This window comes from Chiroxiphia lanceolata, chromosome 4 (assembly GCF_009829145.1).
Source record: "Chiroxiphia lanceolata isolate bChiLan1 chromosome 4, bChiLan1.pri, whole genome shotgun sequence".
Taxonomy (NCBI): Eukaryota; Metazoa; Chordata; class Aves; order Passeriformes; family Pipridae; genus Chiroxiphia; species Chiroxiphia lanceolata.
Window position 1 is genome coordinate 25238923 of NC_045640.1, and position 21942 is coordinate 25260864.

At 38.7% G+C, this 21942-nt stretch overlaps 1 protein-coding gene across 3 annotated transcripts in view; it reads left to right on the plus strand.

Annotated features, from left to right (window-relative positions):
- LIMCH1 (LIM and calponin homology domains 1) overlaps positions 1–21342 on the plus strand; it is a 179790-nt gene extending 158448 nt beyond the window's left edge. For all 3 annotated transcript variants that reach the window (XM_032685058.1, XM_032685060.1, XM_032685059.1), the window contains 12 exons: positions 207–312; positions 2621–2649; positions 3651–3734; positions 5350–5442; positions 6379–6483; positions 7770–7906; positions 8693–8817; positions 10638–10761; positions 12065–12142; positions 14681–14789; positions 15594–15696; positions 18266–21342. In XM_032685058.1, the coding sequence (XP_032540949.1) occupies positions 207–312; positions 2621–2649; positions 3651–3734; positions 5350–5442; positions 6379–6483; positions 7770–7906; positions 8693–8817; positions 10638–10761; positions 12065–12142; positions 14681–14789; positions 15594–15696; positions 18266–18291 (1119 nt within the window). In that variant the 3' untranslated portion in view covers positions 18292–21342. The remainder of the gene's footprint in view (positions 1–206; positions 313–2620; positions 2650–3650; positions 3735–5349; positions 5443–6378; positions 6484–7769; positions 7907–8692; positions 8818–10637; positions 10762–12064; positions 12143–14680; positions 14790–15593; positions 15697–18265) is intronic.
- The last annotated feature ends 600 nt before the right edge of the window (positions 21343–21942 follow it).

A 21942-nucleotide genomic window follows, 5' to 3' on the forward strand; every position in this document is an offset into this window, starting at 1 on the left:
TGGTGTGCAGGGCAGTGTGAATGTCAACAGCAAACAGCTACCAGTTACTCACAGGACATCAGTACTGCAACTCCATGTTGTAATTCTGGAGATAGAGGCTTCGTCTTTGATAATGTTATTTCAGAAAATAAGTAGGAAGGGTTTAAATTAACCTTTGAACCTGTTGGTTTTTTAATGCTGTTTTCTGCTCCCAAATGTCTGAACAGGTGATGAAAACAAAAGCCCTGGAACAAAAGGGGAGTGTAGTGTTGCCGTTTTTAAAGAAACTACCGGAGACCAACCAAGTTACTCTGCATAATTCTGTTCTACAAGGTGAGCAAAAAGCATTTGGAGAACTCAGGCAGACCGTAGCTGATATGTGCATGTGGTGTTCAGGGTGAAGTGCCTAATCAATGGCCTAGAGGGTTTAGGAGCTAAAATATTATAGTTATTTTCTAGTTGCATTGACTGATATTGGTAGTGTGGCTTCTGTGATGCAAAGGACTCTTCTGGCTGTCCCCCTTAAACACAACAGCAGAAATATGACACAGTGGAGGGGGGCAGAGAAAGACCTGTCTTGCATTTACTTGGCCTAGCAATAAAAGCTGTATTATGCCAGTGAGTATTACTTACTGCTGCTCACAGATGAAAATGGCTTAGCAATTGATTTTATCTTACCATAACATTTTCTGGAGATCTGCATTCTGCACTCGGCTGCTCATGTGGAGCTCCTTTTCACAGATGAACAATACACATATCTGGGCACATCCTTGAATTTGACTGCTGCCCAACACAACAACACAAGTTCTTTCGAAACAGAACCATTTTTTTCCCCCTCACCTTCATGACAAATTTTTGCTTGAGATTGATAATGTTTAGTAGTTTGATTTTATATTTGTTTTAGAGATGTCTAGATGTAGGTTGTGAAAGAAAGAAAAATCATTTAAGGTTTTCTTACCCCCGAGAACTTCTTGAGTTGTTAGTTTATGTATAGGTAATATACTGATTAGCCCAATGTTTTCAAGGTTGAAACTCCTGAAGGTGATCTGTTGAGGAAAGATTGGAGAGAGACTTTTTACAAGGCAACACAGCGATAGGACAAGGAGCAAACCTGAAGGAGGGTAGATTTAGGTTAGATATTAGGAAGAAATTCTTTACTCTGTGTGTGGCGAAGCACTGGAACAGGTTGCCTAGAGAAGTTGTGGATGCCCCATCCCTGGAAGTGTTCAAGCCCAGGTTGGGCTTTGAGAAACCTGTTCTAGTGGAAAGTGTCCCCCTCCATGGCAGGGGGGAGTTGAAAATAGATAATCTTCAAGGTTCAGTCCAGCCCACACCACTCTATGATTGTCTGAAAAGGAATAGAATTCTCACTTGTTTTCAGTGTGGAGGTGCTACCCAAACAGACTTTGAGAATGACACCATTTTATGTTAGGCACGAATCAGTCCAAACATCAAGTAACAGAGTATAGTCTCTTGCCTGTTTTCTGAGTGGTGCTGAAAGACTTGGCTGCACTCTAGTGTTCACAGCACATGGAGCACTGAAAGGATCACAAAATCCTGTATCTGCAATAGGAATGAATGCAAGCACCATGCAAAGACTTGAAAGGGTGGCTACCCTTGACTAGCATGAGTTGTTAGAGCTCTCATGTAAGTTCAGGTGCCGTGTTGCAAAAGTAGCATTTAAATACAGACAGTCCATGTGATCTTCAGGTCCACTGTAAACCAGCAGAGGCCGACTGGGCCAAAGCGACTGTAGTCAGAATCCCTCTTGTGGCCGAGGTGGCTCAGGTCTCAGAGTCTGTCATTGCTTTTTGACCGCACTGTTTCTTGTTTTGTCTCTGTGCCGTTGCCTGCAGAGCCGCCCCGCGGGGCCGCGGTTCCGCTTAGGGTTCGCAACAACTGGCGGCGCTCACAGTTTTTCTCACAGTCAGGTAAATGCGGCGCAAGGACCAACTTCAGCCCTTCTGCTGCCTCCAGTTGTAGGTGTCTTCGGACGCGGGGCTGGGGTGAAGACTGATGATCATGGGGACTTGTTCTACCTCTTGCTTTCGTAGAAAGTATCTATTCGTGCTGCACAGTTGACAAAGAGCTGTTGGGTTGCACATTGTTGTGATGCTCTGTTCTCAGGCACCCAAAAGAAATCCCTTGCCTATAAATACCTTTTTCTTAATTTCTTTAAATCAGCCTAATTTTCAAAGACATTTGGATAGAAAATGGCAATGGTTCTCTTCGTAACTGTGGCTCTTGAATAGTGTAGTCCCATCCTTTTAGCTTTGCTGTACTTTTTCCTTCCTTGCACTGAATCATGAAGGGAAAAGTAGATCAAGGTAGGTAACACTCAGTGTCTGAACACTGCTAACATCTGTGGCCAGAAGTAGACGGCATTAGCTAGTGGTAGAGTAGAACCTGGTAGTTAATATTGTACTCCTCTATACCCAGATAAAAAGTAGTTTTGTTGGTGATGGGTGTAATCTGGTTTTTTCATTTATTTGCTTGCAATTCGTTCTTGCATTTGGTTGTGGGAGCGAATAGGAAACTAACAAGAAGCTTTCCTATACAGATATAATGTAGATTTAATTGCAGGCTAAGCACATTTTGCTATGTTAGATTTAATGTTTCCTTGTTCTGTTTTTTTTAATAGCTGAATCTGATAGTGGTGACAAATCAAATGTGAGTACCTGTTTTGCATCACTGTTTGGTTTACAGATTTGTGTTTAGCAAAAATTAATTTTTTGTGCAAACTATCCTGTAACATCCGTAAATCAGAATGAGAATTTTTTTCTCATGGACACGTGAGAGAAAAAGTACAACCCAAGTCAAGGCATAGTCTGAATCTGAAATTCATGCATTCTCCTGTTCTCTGGAGAGAATGGTAGCTATACAGTACATAGTTGCTGGAGCCACTAAAACATCACAATCTTGAAATAATATGTAATTGTAAATTATCCATTCTGTTTTAAATGCATAGAAATTAAAGGACTCTACAATTCTACTGTCCTCTCAATGAAAACAAAAGAACCCAACACACCACAAATCCTACTCTGAAGTACACAGTATTTTATATTCTCTTTGTCACATAGAAATAGACATAATCTCTTCCTATCAGATTCAAATTCTCCTCTTAGTGGAAAGGGATATGACAGCAAGTGTCTAAAATTGCCCTCGATTGTAAGGATTTTAAATGTATCATAGAATAATAATAGAATCCTTAGTGAAACTTGAGGTTTTATTTCATTATGGATAAAAATTCAAAGCAAGACTATAGGCCTTTATACTGGCAGACCTCTAAAATGAGAGAATATTTTTTACAACATAAAATTACTTTTCATGTTGCACAGAAGATAGAGAAACAAAATAGGTATGTTCTTTAAATTTGAGTACTTGCAAGTTCAGTGCTGCTTAGAGCTTTCTTTAAGATAATTTTCCTTTTTCCCCTCCAGTTGAAGTTTCCTGAGCCTTTCTTTGCAATCCAAATTATTGTTTTTATCATTTGGATACCTGTGAGCAATCCCAAGTGTCAGTGAAGCTAAGAATATTGTCTGCTAACTCAGAGAACCATTATCTAGTTCTCAATTTCCCATTGTAACTTCATGCTGCGAAGTGCAGCTTTCTCTGGTGACCTTGAGAAGTGTAGTGTCACAGTCTAATAGATTGGTTTTCCTTCATGTAAGCGTTTCAATTTTTGGTCCTGGGATCCAGAAGAAGAGCGAAAGCGCCAGGAAAGATGGCAACATGAGCAAGAACGCTTGCTTCAGGTAGGGAAGAAACTATATGTCTTCCACTGTGTCATTCAGCTGTTGAGTTGTCCCTTTGGACTAACATTGGACATTTAATGTCATGTTCTCCATATCCTCTGTGGATTCTTGAGTGAATTCTGTGGCAGATGAGTGATCAAGTGAGCATACACACATGTTGTCTGTGGTTTAGGCACTCTCATGTCTCCCTTCCCCACTTCATGGAAAGACCAAAAGGACTCAGTCCTGCATTCCAGTGCAGAGTTAAATCAAATGTGTTACTCCTCCATTATATTTAAAGTATGTTAACATAGACTGCAAGTCACTTAATTACTTGGAGCCTCCTTGTCAAGCCTGACAATTTGCTCCCCCTGATGCCTAGGCAACTCTTTTTTAAAATGATGGTCTTAATAGATTTTTGTAGACTTCTGCTTTGTTCACAGGTTCTTCTTGGAAAATATCAAGCTAAATCTGGACATGAAAGGACTTGGGTTTGGGGTTTTTTTGTGAGGGAGGGAAGCATCCTCAAGACAACCACTAGTTTTGCCTAGTGGTATGGTAAGGTCTAAAAGTGCTGGGTTTGTGTCCTAGTTGGAAGAAGTGCAGTGACCCTGAACACTTGAATTTCCCAGTCAGTCAGCAGTGTCTTTTGAAACTATTCTTAGGTTTGATCCCAAAGAAATCATATCTTTCTTCCACAAAACGGAAGAACAAACAACTGTCAAAGGATGGAGAATAATAAAATGGGTTTTTTTAAGAATGACTCGTATGTCTCTACAGCTTTCTTGAGATTATTTTCTTTTAGCTAATATTGTTGTTTCCTCTTAAAATGCTGTAAAATTCTTATAATTTTTCTGACATATGGGGGTGTTCTCTCAATAGTAAATGCATCTCTTCTGGATTAGGCAGATGTTGTTTCTAATTTGAACAGAAGTTGGAACCGATGTAAAATAGAAATGGTCATCACCATTGTTCTCCATATTCAAACTGGTTCTGGCAAACAATTTTAAACACCTCTTTGAGATAATTTTTCATGTAAAAATAATTCTCAAGAAATCATTCCATCAAGGAAGAAAGTAAGCTACTTAGCTGATTAGAAGCTTACTCTCTTCAAACCTTTACACACTATTCATTTATCTTTTAAACTTGCACAGGTATTCATTACTCATTAAATTTTATTGGCATCTCTCTTAAATTAGTACCAGTGTCTGCAAAACCTGCTTGTTTATATGCTCATTTGCTGAAGTTTTTAATGTAAAATTCATGTTTCGGTGTTTTGGGGTATGCAATATCTTTTTGAAACTTAATCCTGTACGATAAACAAGGGATTATTGAAATTGTTGAGCATAGATTTAATTTCTGACTAAAGATTTTAAAAATTCTAACAAACTTCTTCTAATGTGTCAAAAGTTCCTTGTAGTTTGAAGATGTGAAATATAAGTGCTAGAAACAACTAGAATAGTGGAAAATAAGCATTTTTTTGATACTCATGGATGTTTCAAATTTTTACCTTCTGATTTCATCCTATTTCTGATTAAACCAGTCTTGGCAGGTTCATTTTCACTGTGGAGATAATACAGAATTTACTCCTAATACAGAATTCTCTGAATTTACCTGCATTTGTATTCATGTACAGGAGAAGTATCAGAAGGAGCAGGACAAGCTGAAAGAGGAATGGGAAAAGGCCCAGAGAGAAGTTGAAGAGGAGGAGCGTAGATACTACGAGGAGGTATAAGACTCTGAGGAGGAGGTTGTTTATTGACCTACTTACGTAGCAAAAACCCAAATCCTATCCCTGGATTAACTAATGAAAGACTTCTCAAGGCTAAATTCTCAGGAGGATGGCATCTCTTAAACAATACCATAGATGGTGAGAAAAAAATACTTAAACATTTGGACAGGTATCTCCAGAATGTCTGCGTAGGTGGAGGTGTCTAATTGCTGTGCAAGTGTGTCTGGGCAGGTGCAGGTGTGTCTGGGCCCACTCAGACTTCCCTCTCGAGGCAGAACCTTGTGTGCTTTGGCATATACTTGGTGCCTAGACTTGGTGGAACTCCAGATGAAATTGTTGTCTGCCTTGGGCTTGATCATGTAGATATTTTGTAACTAACCTTTTTTTTAAATAAAAAAAAAATCCAGAGGAGGTGTTCAAAGCTTGCAGTTGTAGAATATTAACAATACATAAGATAGTGGTTGTTCATGGCTCATTATCGGAAGAAATTGGAAAATATTAATGTTTTCAGTTTGTCTAGTATGTTACACAAATTGATGTTTTGTCATCTGTGCTTGAGAAACATACTTGTGATCTGAAAAAGAAATTTTTTTTCAACTTTCAGAATAAGTTTCTCATGTACCAAGGGTAATTTCATATTTTGATATTAAATTAATAGACTGGTGCTATGTGAAACAGTGGTGCCGTTCCAAGTGGAATAATCTTTCCAGTTTTGGAAATTCCATGTCAAAGATGGTAATGGTGAAAAGAAAGGAAGTGCAAAACCTTGAAGCAAATTAAAAGTTGAGGTGTTACCATTACTCTTGGTACCTCAAGTCCTTACCTAGCTGTCTAAATATGGTACGTAGCCAAACCTTACGCTTCTACTTCATAAACTTATAGTGTACATTCTGCATTTTTAACTCTCTCTCTCTCCTGATCCTCTTTCTTTAGGAACGCAAGATAATTGAGGATACTGTAGTTCCATTCATTGTTTCTTCAAACTCTGCTGAGCTCCTCTCCTCTTCTTCCTCTACCACTGATGGAAACAAGACAGTGGTGAGTTTCTCATGGAGTAATAAGGCAGTAAAGGTTAAGCCATCTTCAGTGCTAAGTTTAATCCTTTGCCAAAGGCTATTGAAGTCTGGGAGCGGTAAGAGTAAGGATATTCCCTAGGTCCTTTCTGTAACTGGTGATACCTCAGAGTGCTGTAACTTGTGTATTTGCACAACTGAAGAGCCATAGTCCCAAGCAAACTGCTACCATCCGATTTTCAACTAGAGCAGAGAGTGGTACTTTCTCTCTGCAGCTGCTTCTCTTCTTTAACTGGAGCCATGAAAAAACAATTAGCTCTTTCTGTTTCTTTTAACTACCTTCTCAAAGCCAAAAAAATCTTAAGCAGTTTCCCTGAATCCAAAATCTTGAGCGTAAGATAGTGCTTTAAGCATATCTCAGTTGAGGCTGAATCCTGCCTACCCAGTTTTCCTCCTTTTCTCTCCCGTCATCCCTCCTAGAAAGTAGCAAAACAGAGGAATGTTCACTCTCTGTGGGTTTTTTTATTCATGCAGGACAGAATCTTTAATTAAATGCATCTAGCATATAATTAAATGAGTTTTTGCCAGAGATCAGAGAATGACACCTCAGGTGAGATCACAGTAGAGTAAATGTGGGATTCCCAGACATAATTTGCTCTTGCCTGAGGCACCTGAGGCCCAGTCATCTGCCTTTTTCCATTCAACTTCGGGATTAGTTGGTTTTATCACTCATCCCTTTGCACGGGCATAAGCCAGGGCCCATTTTCCACATGGCTGTGTAGAAATAACTCCCTGGGTGGAGTTACTTGTGCCATGGTCAGGACACCGTCTCCTGCACCCAGAAGTGAAGGATCTTACGCCGTGGCTTACTCAACCTCCACCAGTCAGATATGAACCACTCCAGTACCATTTTGGACAACTGGTTGTTGTCCTTTGAGGATGCCCAGTGCATATGAGCAAATACTTTGCCCCTAGGCATAGACAACAAGCTGAGGTCACTCACAAAGTCCTTGCAAGTCCAGTGGGAGACTGTTTAAACTCTCAAAGTAATTCAAGAATTTCTGCCAAAAATCGGTTGGTCCCTTACTTTTTTTGTGTTCAGTTTAGTCCAATTAGTTGATTGTTTCAGCTAAAGTCTTAATTAAATCCGAAGTTAGCCTTAACAGATTCAACAGTATAAATGTGAGATGTTCTTTTTGATAATGAGATGTGTCCAAACAAGGTATCTAGGGGCTACCTGTACTTTTCCCATGTGTGTGTTGATGCCAAATTCAAAGGGAACTCCTTGTTTGTTCTTCTCCTGTCTTTTAGAACTCAGCTGATTCAAACAGCTGTCCAGAGGAAGGCAAACAAAAAGAAGTTACAAGGCAGAAAAAGCTGCTCTGGGAGCAGGACAGTATGCCATCTCTGAAAAGCAAGGAAAATGAACTCTGGCAAGAAAAGAGGAGGTATGTATCAAGCCTAAGCATTTTATAGCCCTGTGGAGCTTTGTGTGCTGTAGATTCCTGGGATGTCACATCTGTCCGTGATTGATGCTGGAGCATCAGCATCTAGTGGCCTGGTGATAGATGCAATATATGAATATTCCCTCGCCCTGCACGTGTGGCAATGCAAGGTTCTGGTTGTGCATATCAGAAGGCTGGTTTTGTTGGTGTATGGCTTTGCTGAGAGGCTGTCGCACCAACCAGATCAGACCTTAGACAGCTCAGACATCTCTCTCTGTATGTCACTGCACTGCGTCTCATGTACATTCCACAAGCCTTTTGAATGAATAAAGGAGCAGTAGCTGTTTTCACTCAGAATCTGAGTGAAATTGCCTGGCTGTCTCGGAAGTGCCATCCCCAAACTTGCCAGGTGGTGTTCAAAGTCCTGGACTTTGCCCGACTGCTAATTAGCAGGTTTCACAAAGAGGAAAGACATCTGATGATGCTGAGCACTGTGTAGAGAACATGGATAAAAGCTTTTTCTCTGTCTAAGAAGGCATTTTTCATAAATCCAAAATGATCTTCAGCACATCTAAGTGGCAGTTTGAGGTAAGCAGGAGGATTGGCCTATTTGGAGACAAACTTGTTAATTCATGAAAGTTATCCTCATTGCTTTGTCACTGCTGATACAATAATAAAACTCTTTTTGCAAAAAATAGACTGATATTCAAAAGTCTGATTTTGCCTTTATATTCTAGGTAAAATTTTTCCTGGCTTTATTTATACAATGTGACTTATTTTTATTGTCAGTGGAAATAAAGTGCTCTCAGGATACCCAGAGACAGGTATCTTGAAAGGAGGAAGTGAACAGGAGCACCACATGCCGATGATGGAGCACAGCTCACCTGCCAGGCTGAATCTGCCATTGACTCAGGGTAAGAATAAGACTCTTAATATGCATATATTCTTTTCCCGATAGGAATCTAGCAGAAATCTAACTCAAAGAATTTTGAAAATTGACAGTACACATGTATCTTCAAAATGGGAATGTTTCAGACTCAGAAGCTTTTTTTGTTAGCAAAGATAAATGTGTGAAGGTGAAATTTAAACTCTTCTTGTTTTTATCACAGATGATGGTTTTAGCAGCAGGTAGGGCTCCTGTTTGTAGGCCCCCATGTTCACAGTAGCAGTTAAAAACAGTTATCTTCCGTCTTTTACATAATCTTACATAAATAGTGCTTATCTTTATACAAAGAGCGTATTTCCAACACTTACTTTGTGTTTTGATATATAATTAGATTCTTTATGTCAATCTCAGTCCAGTAAAAATCACTTGATGTGATATGTAACCTTTTCAAGACAAGCCTAAAGTGACACCTGCTTCAATTTTGTCATTAAAATTGTCTGATGATATTTAAAGTTAATTCATTTTTTTTAAGCCCCCATAAGTATTGGTGTTTTTTGAATGAAGGAATTTCCCCAAAAAATTGCTGTCAAGAGGGGCACCATAAAAAAAAAAAGAGTTCAATTCACTAATTTAGCATCATTATCTAATATGAGTAAACAGTGGAAAGTAAATAATTAGGGCTAAAAACAGAAAGTGAATGTAGATTTTGAAATAAAGTTTTAGATTTTTGTTTTCAATTCAGCATAAAAATTCATGATTGTAAAAAATGAAGCGTCTATGGATGGAAAAGTTTTCAGTGTTATTACTTGCTCCAAATGCAAATTCAGTTTATTAAACTTAGTAGGTTTGCTTTCCTTGTCTCAGTTTTATTATATTCTTAGTGCTTTGATAAGGGTTGCTCAAAAAAAAAAAGGCAGAATATATTACCCAGCAATATATCCTTGTGGATTTGTAGTAGTGATTAAGTAAACTTCATAGGTTTGACAGTTTTTAACTACTTCTGCTAATCAGGGTTTTTCTAGGTTCTTTTCAACAATTTGGTCCCCTGCAAGTATTCTGGCAGTTCCTTTCTTGCCTCTTAAATCATCCCATCTTTGCTCTCTCCTTAAGCCCTTAAATAGTCAGGACCATGGTTTTATTGTCTTGACATCAAAATTAGGTAACAGGCCTTTCATAGGCCCCAGCAGAGTTTTTATTCTCTAAACCAGCTGGTTGGTGCATGGCAGGGTAAGGCTTCTGCCCAGCCTGTGAGCCACAAAATTCATCTTGAAGGATCCAGGTGGTGCACTGTTTCTCAAAGATGGGATGATTGGCTGCCTGGGCATCACACAGATCACTGCATATTACTGGGAGGCTGTTATTGTCACTGAAGCAGAGAAGGAAATTACAAGGGAATTACTGTTTGTCAGTAGTGATTACACTACCGTCCCCTTAACTCCTGTTATTGAGAAATTTGGATCCCTCGGCACCACAGAAGTTTCAGTGTCTCTGGTGGTTCCTTCATTATGACAACAGTACTTTTATTTTCCCGAGTGTTATTCATGAATGGCTCTTTGACCTTGCCCTTTCCCCCTTCAGAAACTGAGATTCAGCAGCAGGGTAGGTCAAGTGTATGTAAAGGTAATGCAAAGGAACACTGTTCCGTAGAGGACTTCTGATGTAGCAGAGCCTGTCTCTGACTTTGTGGGGGGGTTCTCAAAGCTTGGTTTTAAGTAACACTACATCTCGTCTTCTTTATGGTGTGTCCACAAGCTATGCTGGTACATAAATATTGACAAAAGCAATAAAATAACAATAATAAAACAAAATTTGCCTCAAATACTGAGTTTTCCTCACCTCTCGTTGTAGATGTCTCCTGGAATCAGCAGTTGCTGACAAACCAATCTCCACATCGCACAGAGGACATTCGGCAGAGACCATTCTCAGGCCAGATTGCAGGACAGCAGCCAAGCTCTGCAGGGGAAGCAAGGAGGTGAGAAAGTAAAGGTTGTTGGAGAGACTGAGAAGTCCTCCTTGCTCTGTTCTCCTTTGTATTCCTGCTCAGCATTCTTTAGGTTAAGTTTCGTTAGTCCTGCAGTGTGAAGACCCATTTGATTCCTGGCTTTCCCACCACGACTGCTAACATTTATCTACTTTGTTTCTCATTACAGGCATCCCCATAAATAATTTAAAGAGGGAGCACACCCTCTGCTTGCTTCACTCTTCTTTCTCCTTCGCTCTTTAAGCACTCATCTGCATTACTTTTCATGTGCTTACTTTGTTAAATTCCTGAGACAAACATTTATAGCTAATAAGTGGCTAAATATCAGAGTGGGAATGTCAGGTTTGCCTCTTTGAAGTTGGTATCCAAGAACTTCATTCCCCAGCTTCCAAATACACATTGATTGCTACTTGCAAGTCCTTTAGGGATTATAACTTTTAAAAGAAGATACATGAAGATTAGTATTTTCTTTCTGCTGTAAATTTTGGTGAGATCTTTTACTTTGCTGCTGCTTTGCCTTGTGCTTTTGAGTAAGCCTTACTGAATGGTACCACCAGTTCTTTTGGTAAATAAGGGATCTGCTTGCCTAATATTTACAAAAAGCGTAGCTATGTATTGAGAAAGGAACATCTCTTTTCATTAGCATATATATGAGCACAGTCTTCTGCAGAACGTGTTACCTCTCTGAAGCTTGTATCCAGTCAAAACTAGTGTAGATTGAGATTTGATTACCTATTCCTCAGAACAAATTGCTTGTGTATGTAGTTAAGTTTGAGAAAACTGGTTTTTAATCTGTAAACAGTTTTAAGCAGTGAGAGTTTGAATCAATCCTACGATTTCTGATAACAAAAACCATTCATTCTTTTTCTCAGCAGACTCTTGCAGAGTAGAATGCATACAAATTAACCATTATCCAAATAAACCACCTTTCAGTGTTGGTAGCTGCCTTTTTACTCAGTAAAGGGCCAACAGACAGTACAGTGTGGTGTGGCTTGGCTTAACCCTCCTTCACCATGATGGTTGCTATGTTGGGTTGATGGAGTGGACAGGAGTCTCCACATGGCTCATCACCTTGTGAGTTACCTGATTAACCAGTAGCAAGGAGGCTACCAAAAATTGTGTGCTATTTTTCATTGTATCAAAATGGCAATGGACAAATATTTATAACTTTTTTATCTCAGATAAAGTCTTTAGACTGGGAATCCTGATATTCACCAGCTGGAATTTCTCCATACAAAACCTGGTTTTAATTGTTCTTCAGCTGTAATAATGCATCTTCTCTCCTGTGTTTCAGGGCAGGCTATCATGAGAACTTCCGATCTGGGCCATCATCTCCCTGCTCTCCTGCTGCTCTGAGTCAGTCACCCAACAGGTACTAAAGGTCAATAAGGAGTTTTGCAGACCAAATGCATCTTGTAGTCACTGGTGAACTGCTGCAGTGTAAACCACATTAGTATTATGTGGAGGCACTATTAATTCTTCTAAATGTTGCGATTCATAACCGTCCATGGGATAACCATCTAGCTCCTCTTCTTGCCTGCTTCAGCAGTATTGTTATGTTTTCAAATAACACGGTTCAGAAAGCAGCTGTAGGACTCTTGCATGTCAGTGAAATTGAAATGAGACAGTATAAGCCTCAGTCAAAGGAAGCAGTTAAGTGTGAGTTCAGAGCACTTAAGCCAAAGGATGTCTTAATTGTGAATAGTCACATGCTCAGGAGTAAGGTATGTTCTAAACATTTCAACACTTGCTGATTTAAAAAGAAATTCTTCCTTTAATTTCCAAGCTTGAAACACATTTTGCTTTATTCACTGATTTTATCTGCATTCATCCTAGTCTCCTAGAGATTTAAATCTCTCAAGCAATCTATGCAGCTTTTAGTGAGTTATGTGTACCAACTCTAAATAAATGTTAACTGTAGCCTGATTGAATCACTGATAATTTGCGGTATATTAAAATCAGTTGACTTATTAAATAGGATAAATTAATACAACACAGAACAGAACAAGTTTTTGTTCTATTTAAATTACATTTTTCTTCACATTTCATCGCAAAGTCCTCCTTCTAATGTCACTTTCATTGACATGAAACTATTGAAATTTTTTTCTGTGAACAATTATGTTTTTCTAATTTTAGCTGCAGTTTTGGTGAAATAGCAGATAATTTCTTATTATAGGTAGCTAGTTGTGATAGCTATTTCATATTATTTAGCAGCTATATTCTGATCTGAGACCCTTTTTCAAGATCTTTTCCTGGAATAAATCTTAGTTTTGAAAACAATGGATGGAACGTAATTAGTTATTCCACTAAAACATTAGAAGACTCTTAAAAATTTCCCAAAGTGCTGTATGCTTTGATCCAACACTTTAACTTGTTCTTATGACTCTGATAGTGGAGAAGTGAAAACAGAGGTGGACTTAAGAATGACATAGAAGCAGAATGCTTAAGGTTGTAGGAGGGGAGTAAAAAAACTAGAAAAGTTATTCTAAAAGGAATAATGGTCAAGACAATGATGTGTCTGTGCTGTCTGTGTACATGGTGGACTCAGGGGTGACAGGGATTAAATGGAAGGACAGTTCTCTGATTATGGTGAGTCTTTCTGCTGCTTCTATTTCTGTTTCTCTCTTTTTTTTTTTTTTTTTTTTTTGTAAAATGGCTTTTTTGTCATGCTGCAGTCCAGATCTGTGTCTGTTAATGGCTTATTATGTTGCTGCATCAAAACCTTAAAGCAAGACATTGTAAACTTGCTTATCTGTGTACAGTTTCATCAAACCATCTTTTCAAAACTCATGAGGTATCGCAAAGTTTCTCTCCTGGTTTCTGCTCTGGATGAATAAAGCATGGATGACACATAATGACAAGGGATCCCTTTTGGTCTCAGGTTCATCTCACAAGACCAATCATCAGTTCTGGCAGGGTGACAGGCAGGTGAGAAGAGAAGAGCGTGAAACACATAGAAGTGTGCACCTGCACTGCTATTAAAACCATTATGAAAAAGGGTACCAGTTATTTGTGGGGCTCTGAACTTTCACCCAACTGTCACCCAACAGCAGATTGACTGGAAAGGTCTGGATGGGACTGCTGAAGGAACAAGTTGAAGTACTTTTTGTATTGCAAATGGAGATCCAATTTCAGCTTTTCTCTAGCTAGTTGTAATACTGACACGTAGCTGCAGCAGCACAGACTGAAAATAGTTAGCCAGTGTCTGGTCTGTGCTACTGCAGTTACACTGCACTGCTGACTTCACCAGCTTGTTTAGGTACAAGAGTAGCATCCCTATTTTCTGACTTGCAGGGAGCAAGTCCATTTACAAACAAATTGATGAATTTCCAGGCTGAGTCTGACTTGGGTAATTTGTGTGAACATCTGCTTTGATTCCTGTGGCATTGACTAATTCTAGGTACCCTTTACTATAAGACTGGTGAGGCACTGGAACAGGTTGTCCATTGAGGTTGTGGGCTCCCTGTTGCTAGGGGTGTAGACCTGGTTGCATGAGGCTCTGAGTAACCTGGTCTAGTGGAAGGTTCCCTGCCAATGGCAGGGGAGGTTAGAACTAAATGATCTTTAAGGTCCCTTCCAACCCTCACCATTCTGTGAGTCTGTGAGTCCACAAGTATGGTTCCCTGCCACACGGGCCTCTGTTAAGAGGCTTGCGTCTCCCTTGGTCTAGCACAACAGACTGGCGGGGAAATGTGTCTGAGCTGCTGTGCGTTCAAGCATTTTAAATCCTTTGTTTGCTTGTCTGCAGGGCAGACTCAGTAACATGGCTGAAGACTCAGAGTGTATTCACATGAACCCCCCGCCCCAGTGCTTCTTCTTCCCGTCCTGTCCCTCTCCATAAACCTGTCTAAACATTTGGCTCCATTTTAGCATCAGTTGCTGTTTTCTTAAAGCCATGTTTGTCTCCTAGGTCTGTCAGCGGAAAGAAGCTTTGTTCTACCTGTGGGCTCCCTCTTGGAAAAGGAGCTGCCATGATTATTGAAACACTCGGTCTTTATTTCCATATTCAGTGCTTCAGGGTATGTCTCTTGCTTTATTAAGAAAAATCTCAAGTCATGCACAGTGCAAGTAGAAAGTATATTGAGGGCTGTAGATGTGAAATTGAAAAGGAGAGGACCAGCAGATTTACATATTTCTTATGTAGGTCTGTGTTTGTTTGTAAAGAAGTGGAAATAATGCAACTAATATGTTATTTTGTGGTCAGACGTTAATTGGACTAAAACCTCTGATCAAGCAAGCAAACTTAGCTTCCACGCTTACAGGGGGAAGCATCATATAATTTCCCTATTGTAATTTGTTGTTGTTGGGTTTTTTCCTTCCAAAACCAGGGTCAGTCCCAAAGCCATCTTTGATCTGACCCATGGTTGGAAAGCTTTGACTGTGGAATGAATGATGTATTTGGGCTTTCACTGGACTTCTCAACAGAAATACTTCTTGATAGTTCTTGAAATAACTCAGTGTTCTCTAGAGAACTCAGGAAGTCCATTTCCATTATCTCTGGCCCAAGTGGTACTAGACATTTTTGAAACCTTTTTTGGTTTTAGACATATACCCAAACTAAACCTCTGGCCTCTCTAAGCTTTATCCATCACAACTGGGCTGATTCCAAAATGCAACCTTAAAATCAGATATCCCTTAGAATCACTAGACTTCACTTCTATATAAGAGGAGGCTGCTGAAATCAAGTCAGGAGTATGGACTGGGTTCTGGGACGGTGTTTTTTCTCACTTTTCCAAGAACTACTGAAACAGAAGTAGAAAGTTGGGAAGAGTTATGACATTAGGTCATGGTCTCTCTTACTTTCTTTGTTCTTCAACTGACAGTGTGGCATTTGCAAGGGACAGCTGGGAGATGCAGCGAGTGGGACAGATGTCAGGATTAGAAATGGTCTTCTTAACTGCAATGATTGTTATATCCGATCCAGAAGTAAGTACCAAATCCTGTCCAAAGGACAGGGAACTGTAAAACTACTGTTGCCATGATTTTAACTGGTGGATTTGTCTCCTCCTGGCTTTGACTCTCAGGCATAACTTTGCCATGGGAATAGAAACCTTCTCATACCATTTTAATTGTTTTCTCTTATCAGAAAAGGTTTCCATGCCCACTAAATTTTTCCCAGAGGATCTCTGCTTAGCGGTATTAGACTTAAAGGCTGTTTCTGTGCATAAATATAAACTCCTACACTATGTGCATGCATTGCATGACCTGGAGGCTTGGATATCTCACATCATTTGAGAAAATATAGATAATTTTACTAGATGTAGGACCCTTGGCTGTGTTTGGAGAAGTTCCTGTTTTTTATGTCTTCAGGCCTCCCTTTTGCAGACAAAATGGTCATGTAAAATATTAAAAACATTCTGTAACTCATAGTAAATCCTTGTAGTGGCATCCCCAGACATGTTCTAAATAGTGTTGAATGCCGTAGATTTTGAAGAATGAGACAAACAATTGCATGTCAGAAAAAGACTTGATGCATTTTTCTGCCTGAGAGCAGGTCATCTGAATGTCCTTCTGAGTTCTGGATTTCTGTGACTGATATCAAATTACTAGAGCATTTCAGCATCACACTGATGTCATAGTGATATAAGATGGGCAGTGCTCATGCTGGCTTCCACTTTGTGGAAAACAGTAAAATGCAAGAAAAAACAGCAGGAGTATTTGTCTTCCTGTTAAATACTATTGAGTATTTTCACTGCCTTCAGTTCCAACTGAGAAGTGGAAATATAGAGCTCTTTTTGCTTAATATTTCCCTTCTCCTCTCTCAAAAGCAGTGGCTGTAAAAATCCAGGAGTAGGAAACGTACCTCCATACACCGTGCAGAATAAGAATGGGTACATTTTCTCTAATGCTTCATTCAGGAAAGAGATATTTCCCCATCAGCAGAGCTAGAGGGTGCTATTGTATAACCATTTGTTTGGTGATATTTTTTTTTTTTTTTAAATTCTGCTAAGAAATGTTAGCAGCTTTTTATTAGTTATTTAACTTGACATATTTAGAAATAGCTTTTCTCCTTTAGGCTTGAAACTGTAAACCTTCCTCATGTGGATGAGATCCTGACTGTAAAATGCAGGTTTGCACATCCATCTTTACACAAAAAAGAGGGGAAGGTGGTAAAAGTCATAATTTCCTTTTCTTCTTAATCCTTTTTGCTTAAAAAAAAAAATTGAGGTCCCTTAAGGATAGATGAAGGCTCAAATAAATTATTTATCATCTTATATTCTGTAGAAATGACCCTCTCCATCATCATTTGTACAGCGGTGTTGCTAGAAAATGCATTACGGAGCTGTGTACAGTGTTTCATGCAGTAATGTTTTGCATTTTACATACCTAGCAGAATGGTAAGCAGATCCATGACAGAGGGAATAGGTTTTGAGGAAATGTATAGTACCTGAAGAATAGTAATGGCAAGGGGTCTGTCTTTTTTACTACAAATTGCCTCTTCCTTATGTATTCACTCCTCATGCAAAAATCTCAAAATTCAGTTGGTCGAATTTAAGTTACACTGACTGTTGTTGACAATTCAAAGGGATTCTATGTGATTTTGGTAGAACTGCATATATGGCTAGTTTCTAATTTTTAACTAAAATTTGATGGACTGCACACCTGAAATGCAGAAGAAATTGGTGCAATGCCAGTGTTTTGCCTTTGAGTTCTGGGAAGAGTAATGCAAAATGTAAAATCAGTTGGTTGATTGCATGGGTTGTACCTTCATGCCCACATGGCTGCATCTGAAAACCTGTGCAGCAATGTGCACAACTGACAGTCTCTGACCACCCCAGAATTAATCAGTATTGGTTTGAGATGCTTATGGACTCAGTGAAATATTTTGGCTGCCAGAAACTTATTTGAAAATGTGGATTATTCTTTTCAAAATAAATCATCAGAAATCTTGAGAAAAGTATTAAAGATTATGTAGTGGTCCAGGGTTCAAAATATTTCTGTTTTTCAGATAAAAGTGGGTGGGGTTTTACTGGTACGTTGTTTCTGTACAACAGAACCTTACAAGGAAGGAAACTCGGTATTCAGTGTCAAATACTGGGAATAGTTACAGGTTTGTGAGTGCCAAAGTCAAATGCAGAAAGTAAATTCATGAGATTCTCTATATGACCAATTAACACAAGGGATCTATATTACCATGTGACACAAACTAGGCATAGCTGAAGATGACTCATCAGCCCTTTGCTTGACTATTTTGCCACTGCAGAGCCTGAAATGAAACAAATAAACCCACAAGTTCTTTGGGAGTAAAATAAAATAAAGGTTCCTGCAGAATGCATTCATCACATGGCAAGGAAAATATATTTCCATTGGAGTTATGCTGAATCCTTCTTTGTAGTTAGTACCCCAACTCTGCAGGAGGAAGAAAAAGCAGGGCACAAATAATACATAATTCCAGATGCAATTTTTTGAATTGTAGAGATCATGTGAGGAAAAATCTATATTTGTTTGTTAAAATTTGTCAACAAATGACTTGTTTTGGTTTTGTTTTACCCAGCTGCTGGACAGCCAACTACATTGTGACATGACTTTCAGTCCTAATAACTTTCAAGAAGGAACTCTCTTCTCGTATGTATCGGCTGCCTCCAGACAATCACTTGTAAAAGCTTGAATCCATGGACATGATGGCTCTCATCTCGTTTTTAAAAACTCACAAAAAAGCTGCACCTGCTCCTTTGAAATGCAATATGTTGGTTTTTGCTTTCTTAAGAAATTTGCAAATTATGTATGACCATGTTTGGGAAGGCAAAACCTAAGTAGTACAAAAAAAAAAAATCTCACCTTTCAGGTATGCTCATGATTTCCAGTCTGTTACCTTGTCCTTTTGAAAGTAATAAGAAAATAAACATGCAATAAAGCTGTTTTGTTTTAATATTTCTAGGAATTAAAAAGTTTAAGTTTACAGAACCTTTATAGAATATGCCAATTCAAACTGAGAAGTAATTTTAAGATAGTATCTAATCAGTGCATTTGAAAAACAACTAAACATCACAGCACATGACCTCTCTGTTATAACTGAAGCTATAACTTTTTTTATACAGAGACTAGTTTGATAATACATCCTGTAATTCTGAAGCATTTTGTGTTTATATTACCTTCAGTGGAGGGTAGGAGTTATACAAATAAATTATTGCACCTTTAGTGATAGGATTTTTTGTTTGTGTACCTCAAGTAATGTTCATGACTATAGCTTAATATTCTCTCAAATAAAGATTCCTTCATTAAATCTGAAGACTGCATACCGTTAACGATGGCAAGATTCCTATCAGGAGCAATCCTTCTTACTAAGTTCAGCAGCCTGTGTTGTTGCTAAACTCAATGAAAGATGATGTGAGGGAGACCCAGCTGAGTTGTGACTCTCAGTGCTGCAGTTTGATACTATGGTGAAGCTTTTCTCTTTGGCATGTAAATTGCTAATCAAGGGTTCACCTTGGTTTGAGGTCTGCTCATTCACTTGCAAATATTGCACTTGGTTGAAATCTCGTGCAGAGAAACACGTGTGGTTTGGGTTCTCCCCAGAGCAAAGAATTAGACAGCCTTGAGCCATCCACTCAAAATAAGTCAGCAAAAGACAAGAGTGTGGAAAGCAGGCAGGGAGGAGGCTGACAGCAACAGGCAGAAAAACTAACTTGCCTGTATTTGGGACAGTTTTCCTTTGTGCTCTTCAATTAGGCACGTGCTCCTTACTAAAGTGATCCAGCAGCTCATTGAAACAGCAGTTCAGCAATTATCTACAATAAAATAAAAAAGTTAGGGAACATGTTGCATCTGTAAAATATCCTAGCACTTTTTGGTAAACAGTTACTGGAAATATCCCATTTTAGCTGTTCGTTATACATCTTAAAATGGAGGGAAAAAATTTACTTGTTCTGCCTTAAAACCATGATAAATCTGAATGGAGGTTTCTTTTATCTATGTGCATATCTGTTGTCCTTTGATGTGTTGGTAAATGGAAATTAAATAGTTATTAGGGAAGCAATAATTTTGAGGTTTTTCTCTAGGTAGCAATTATTTATTCAAATGCTAGACAGTTGCTTGCATATGAGTTACTGCAAAACTGCGTGTCATTGAATACCCACGTGCGATGTTGTTGGAGGACATTGTGACTATCTGCTGGAAAGTTACATGTTACTTCCTTACTATTGTGCCTTAGAAAATGCGAAGCTGTTGCACACAGTCAGCGATGACTTAGGGATGCAATAAATCCAACAAGCTGAAGTCCTTTATGGAATTCACCTGGGGAATATTTTTAAGTAAAAATAAAATAAGTCAGACAAATGTTTTGGAACTAAAAGTGATATCCAATATTTTGATCAACAACCTGCATGATTTACTGTTAAAGGGTTTTAATAATGAAGATGCTTACTCTTTGCACGTGGTCATTGTAACATTTTCCCGCAAAGAATGTGTAACATGAAAATTCGGGAAACAGATTTTGTAACTGACTTGATACATCTCTATAACTCCATGGGCTGCATTAAGGATATGTGAATATATGATGTCTGAACCTAATTTTTAAACAAGATCATGCATGCTTGTGTGTCTGTTTGATATGAGTCACTACCGCTGCTTCACCCATGTGATAGAGTTAGATGTGCAAATCGGTCCCCAAGTGTATAAGAAGGGCTGGTTGTCACAGAGGTTAGATCTGCTTCTCATTCACATAGGGGTAAAGTGCCCAAAAGGCTTAGAACCATGGTTGGCATAAAGTGCATGGGCAAGGGGTGGGGTGGGGGTTTGCATCACACTGCAGACACACCAGTGGGTCTCTGGAGTTGCTTAGAAATTGATCCCAGTGTCTATCAATTAGTTTCGTATATGCATGTTTTAGCGAAGTTGGTTGTATGTAAAGCAAAATGAAGCAGCATTCGATGACGAAGATTTTTCCCACTAATGAACATCTGTTCACCAGCACAGAATAATTTCAACAGTTTTCTAAATTGTGCTTGCCAACAGCTTATGTTTAATTTTATATTCCCTTCCGAATCTTCGGAATACATGGTAAATTCATTCAGGATAAGATTTTTTTTTTCCTTTTTTTTCCAGTTTAAACACATAAATGTGATACATTGCTAATCAGGAACTGTGAGCACAGAAAAAAATAACACTTTCCTACATTTGAACTGCAACATTAATGTATTTATGGCATAAATGATTTATTATTAATAAGCAAATACAATATATGTAATGGGGTTTAGATCTTTTGGAATTTATTTAGCCTCTTACTATTTCAGAAAACCTGAACAGGTGTCATAACCCATCTGTATTTTACAAGCCCATTTTCCATGGTGTATTTTTTCCTTACTCTTGCTATGTAGTGTTATTGATGCAGTACGTCTGTAGTTCTCAATGAATGTCCTAAAGGTTGGTGAACCAGAAAGGGACCATCCTTATCTGCATGTCCATTCAGGGACAAGGATTGCTGTCCTAGCTGGGGTTAATGTTGAATACCAATTACGCTAATCTTTATTTTATTTATTCTAAAATGCCTCTGGAAATTAGGAAATCTTGTCTAAAATGCAACAGCTTTTATAGTAAATGTATGTTTATAAATAAAATGTTGATTACCTTTGATGGAATTGATTTTACTTACTGTAACTAACTTCTATTGCATGCAATGTGTCTGTGAATCTGAATTGCAGAGTAGAGGCTTCGGCTTGGTTGGGGTAGGCTGAGCCAAGCTATGTTCGCCAGGACTTAGTATATGAGATGAGACAATAAAAAAAGACGTGGTTGAAATGAGAAAATACACTGTGGGTTGCCACTGTAAGCTGTAGTCCAGTATTCACAAGAGCGCATGTGCCTGTCGTGACAAAAGGTGAGCAGAGAAGGCTTTCTGTGAGTCAAACCCAAAGTTCTCAGAAGAACTTTCATCAGTGTTGGTGGACTGTAGTTCAGACTTTCCCTCAACAAAGCATTTTATATATGGCAATGCTAAATATATGAGTGGTTTATTCCATTTCCACGTAGCAAAGATCCTTGAGTTTGTGCTTAGTTTTGCATGTGCTGAGGTGTCTCACTAATTCTTGAACATCAAGTGTGTGATTTGTTCTGTCAGAAGCAGAAAGTTCATACCAAACTTTAAACTAATAACTGCCTCTTCTTCTTCCTTTTAATTGGGTCTTAAGTGGATGATGGGTTTGGGTTTGTGCCAGGAGTGCATCTTGGCTGTTA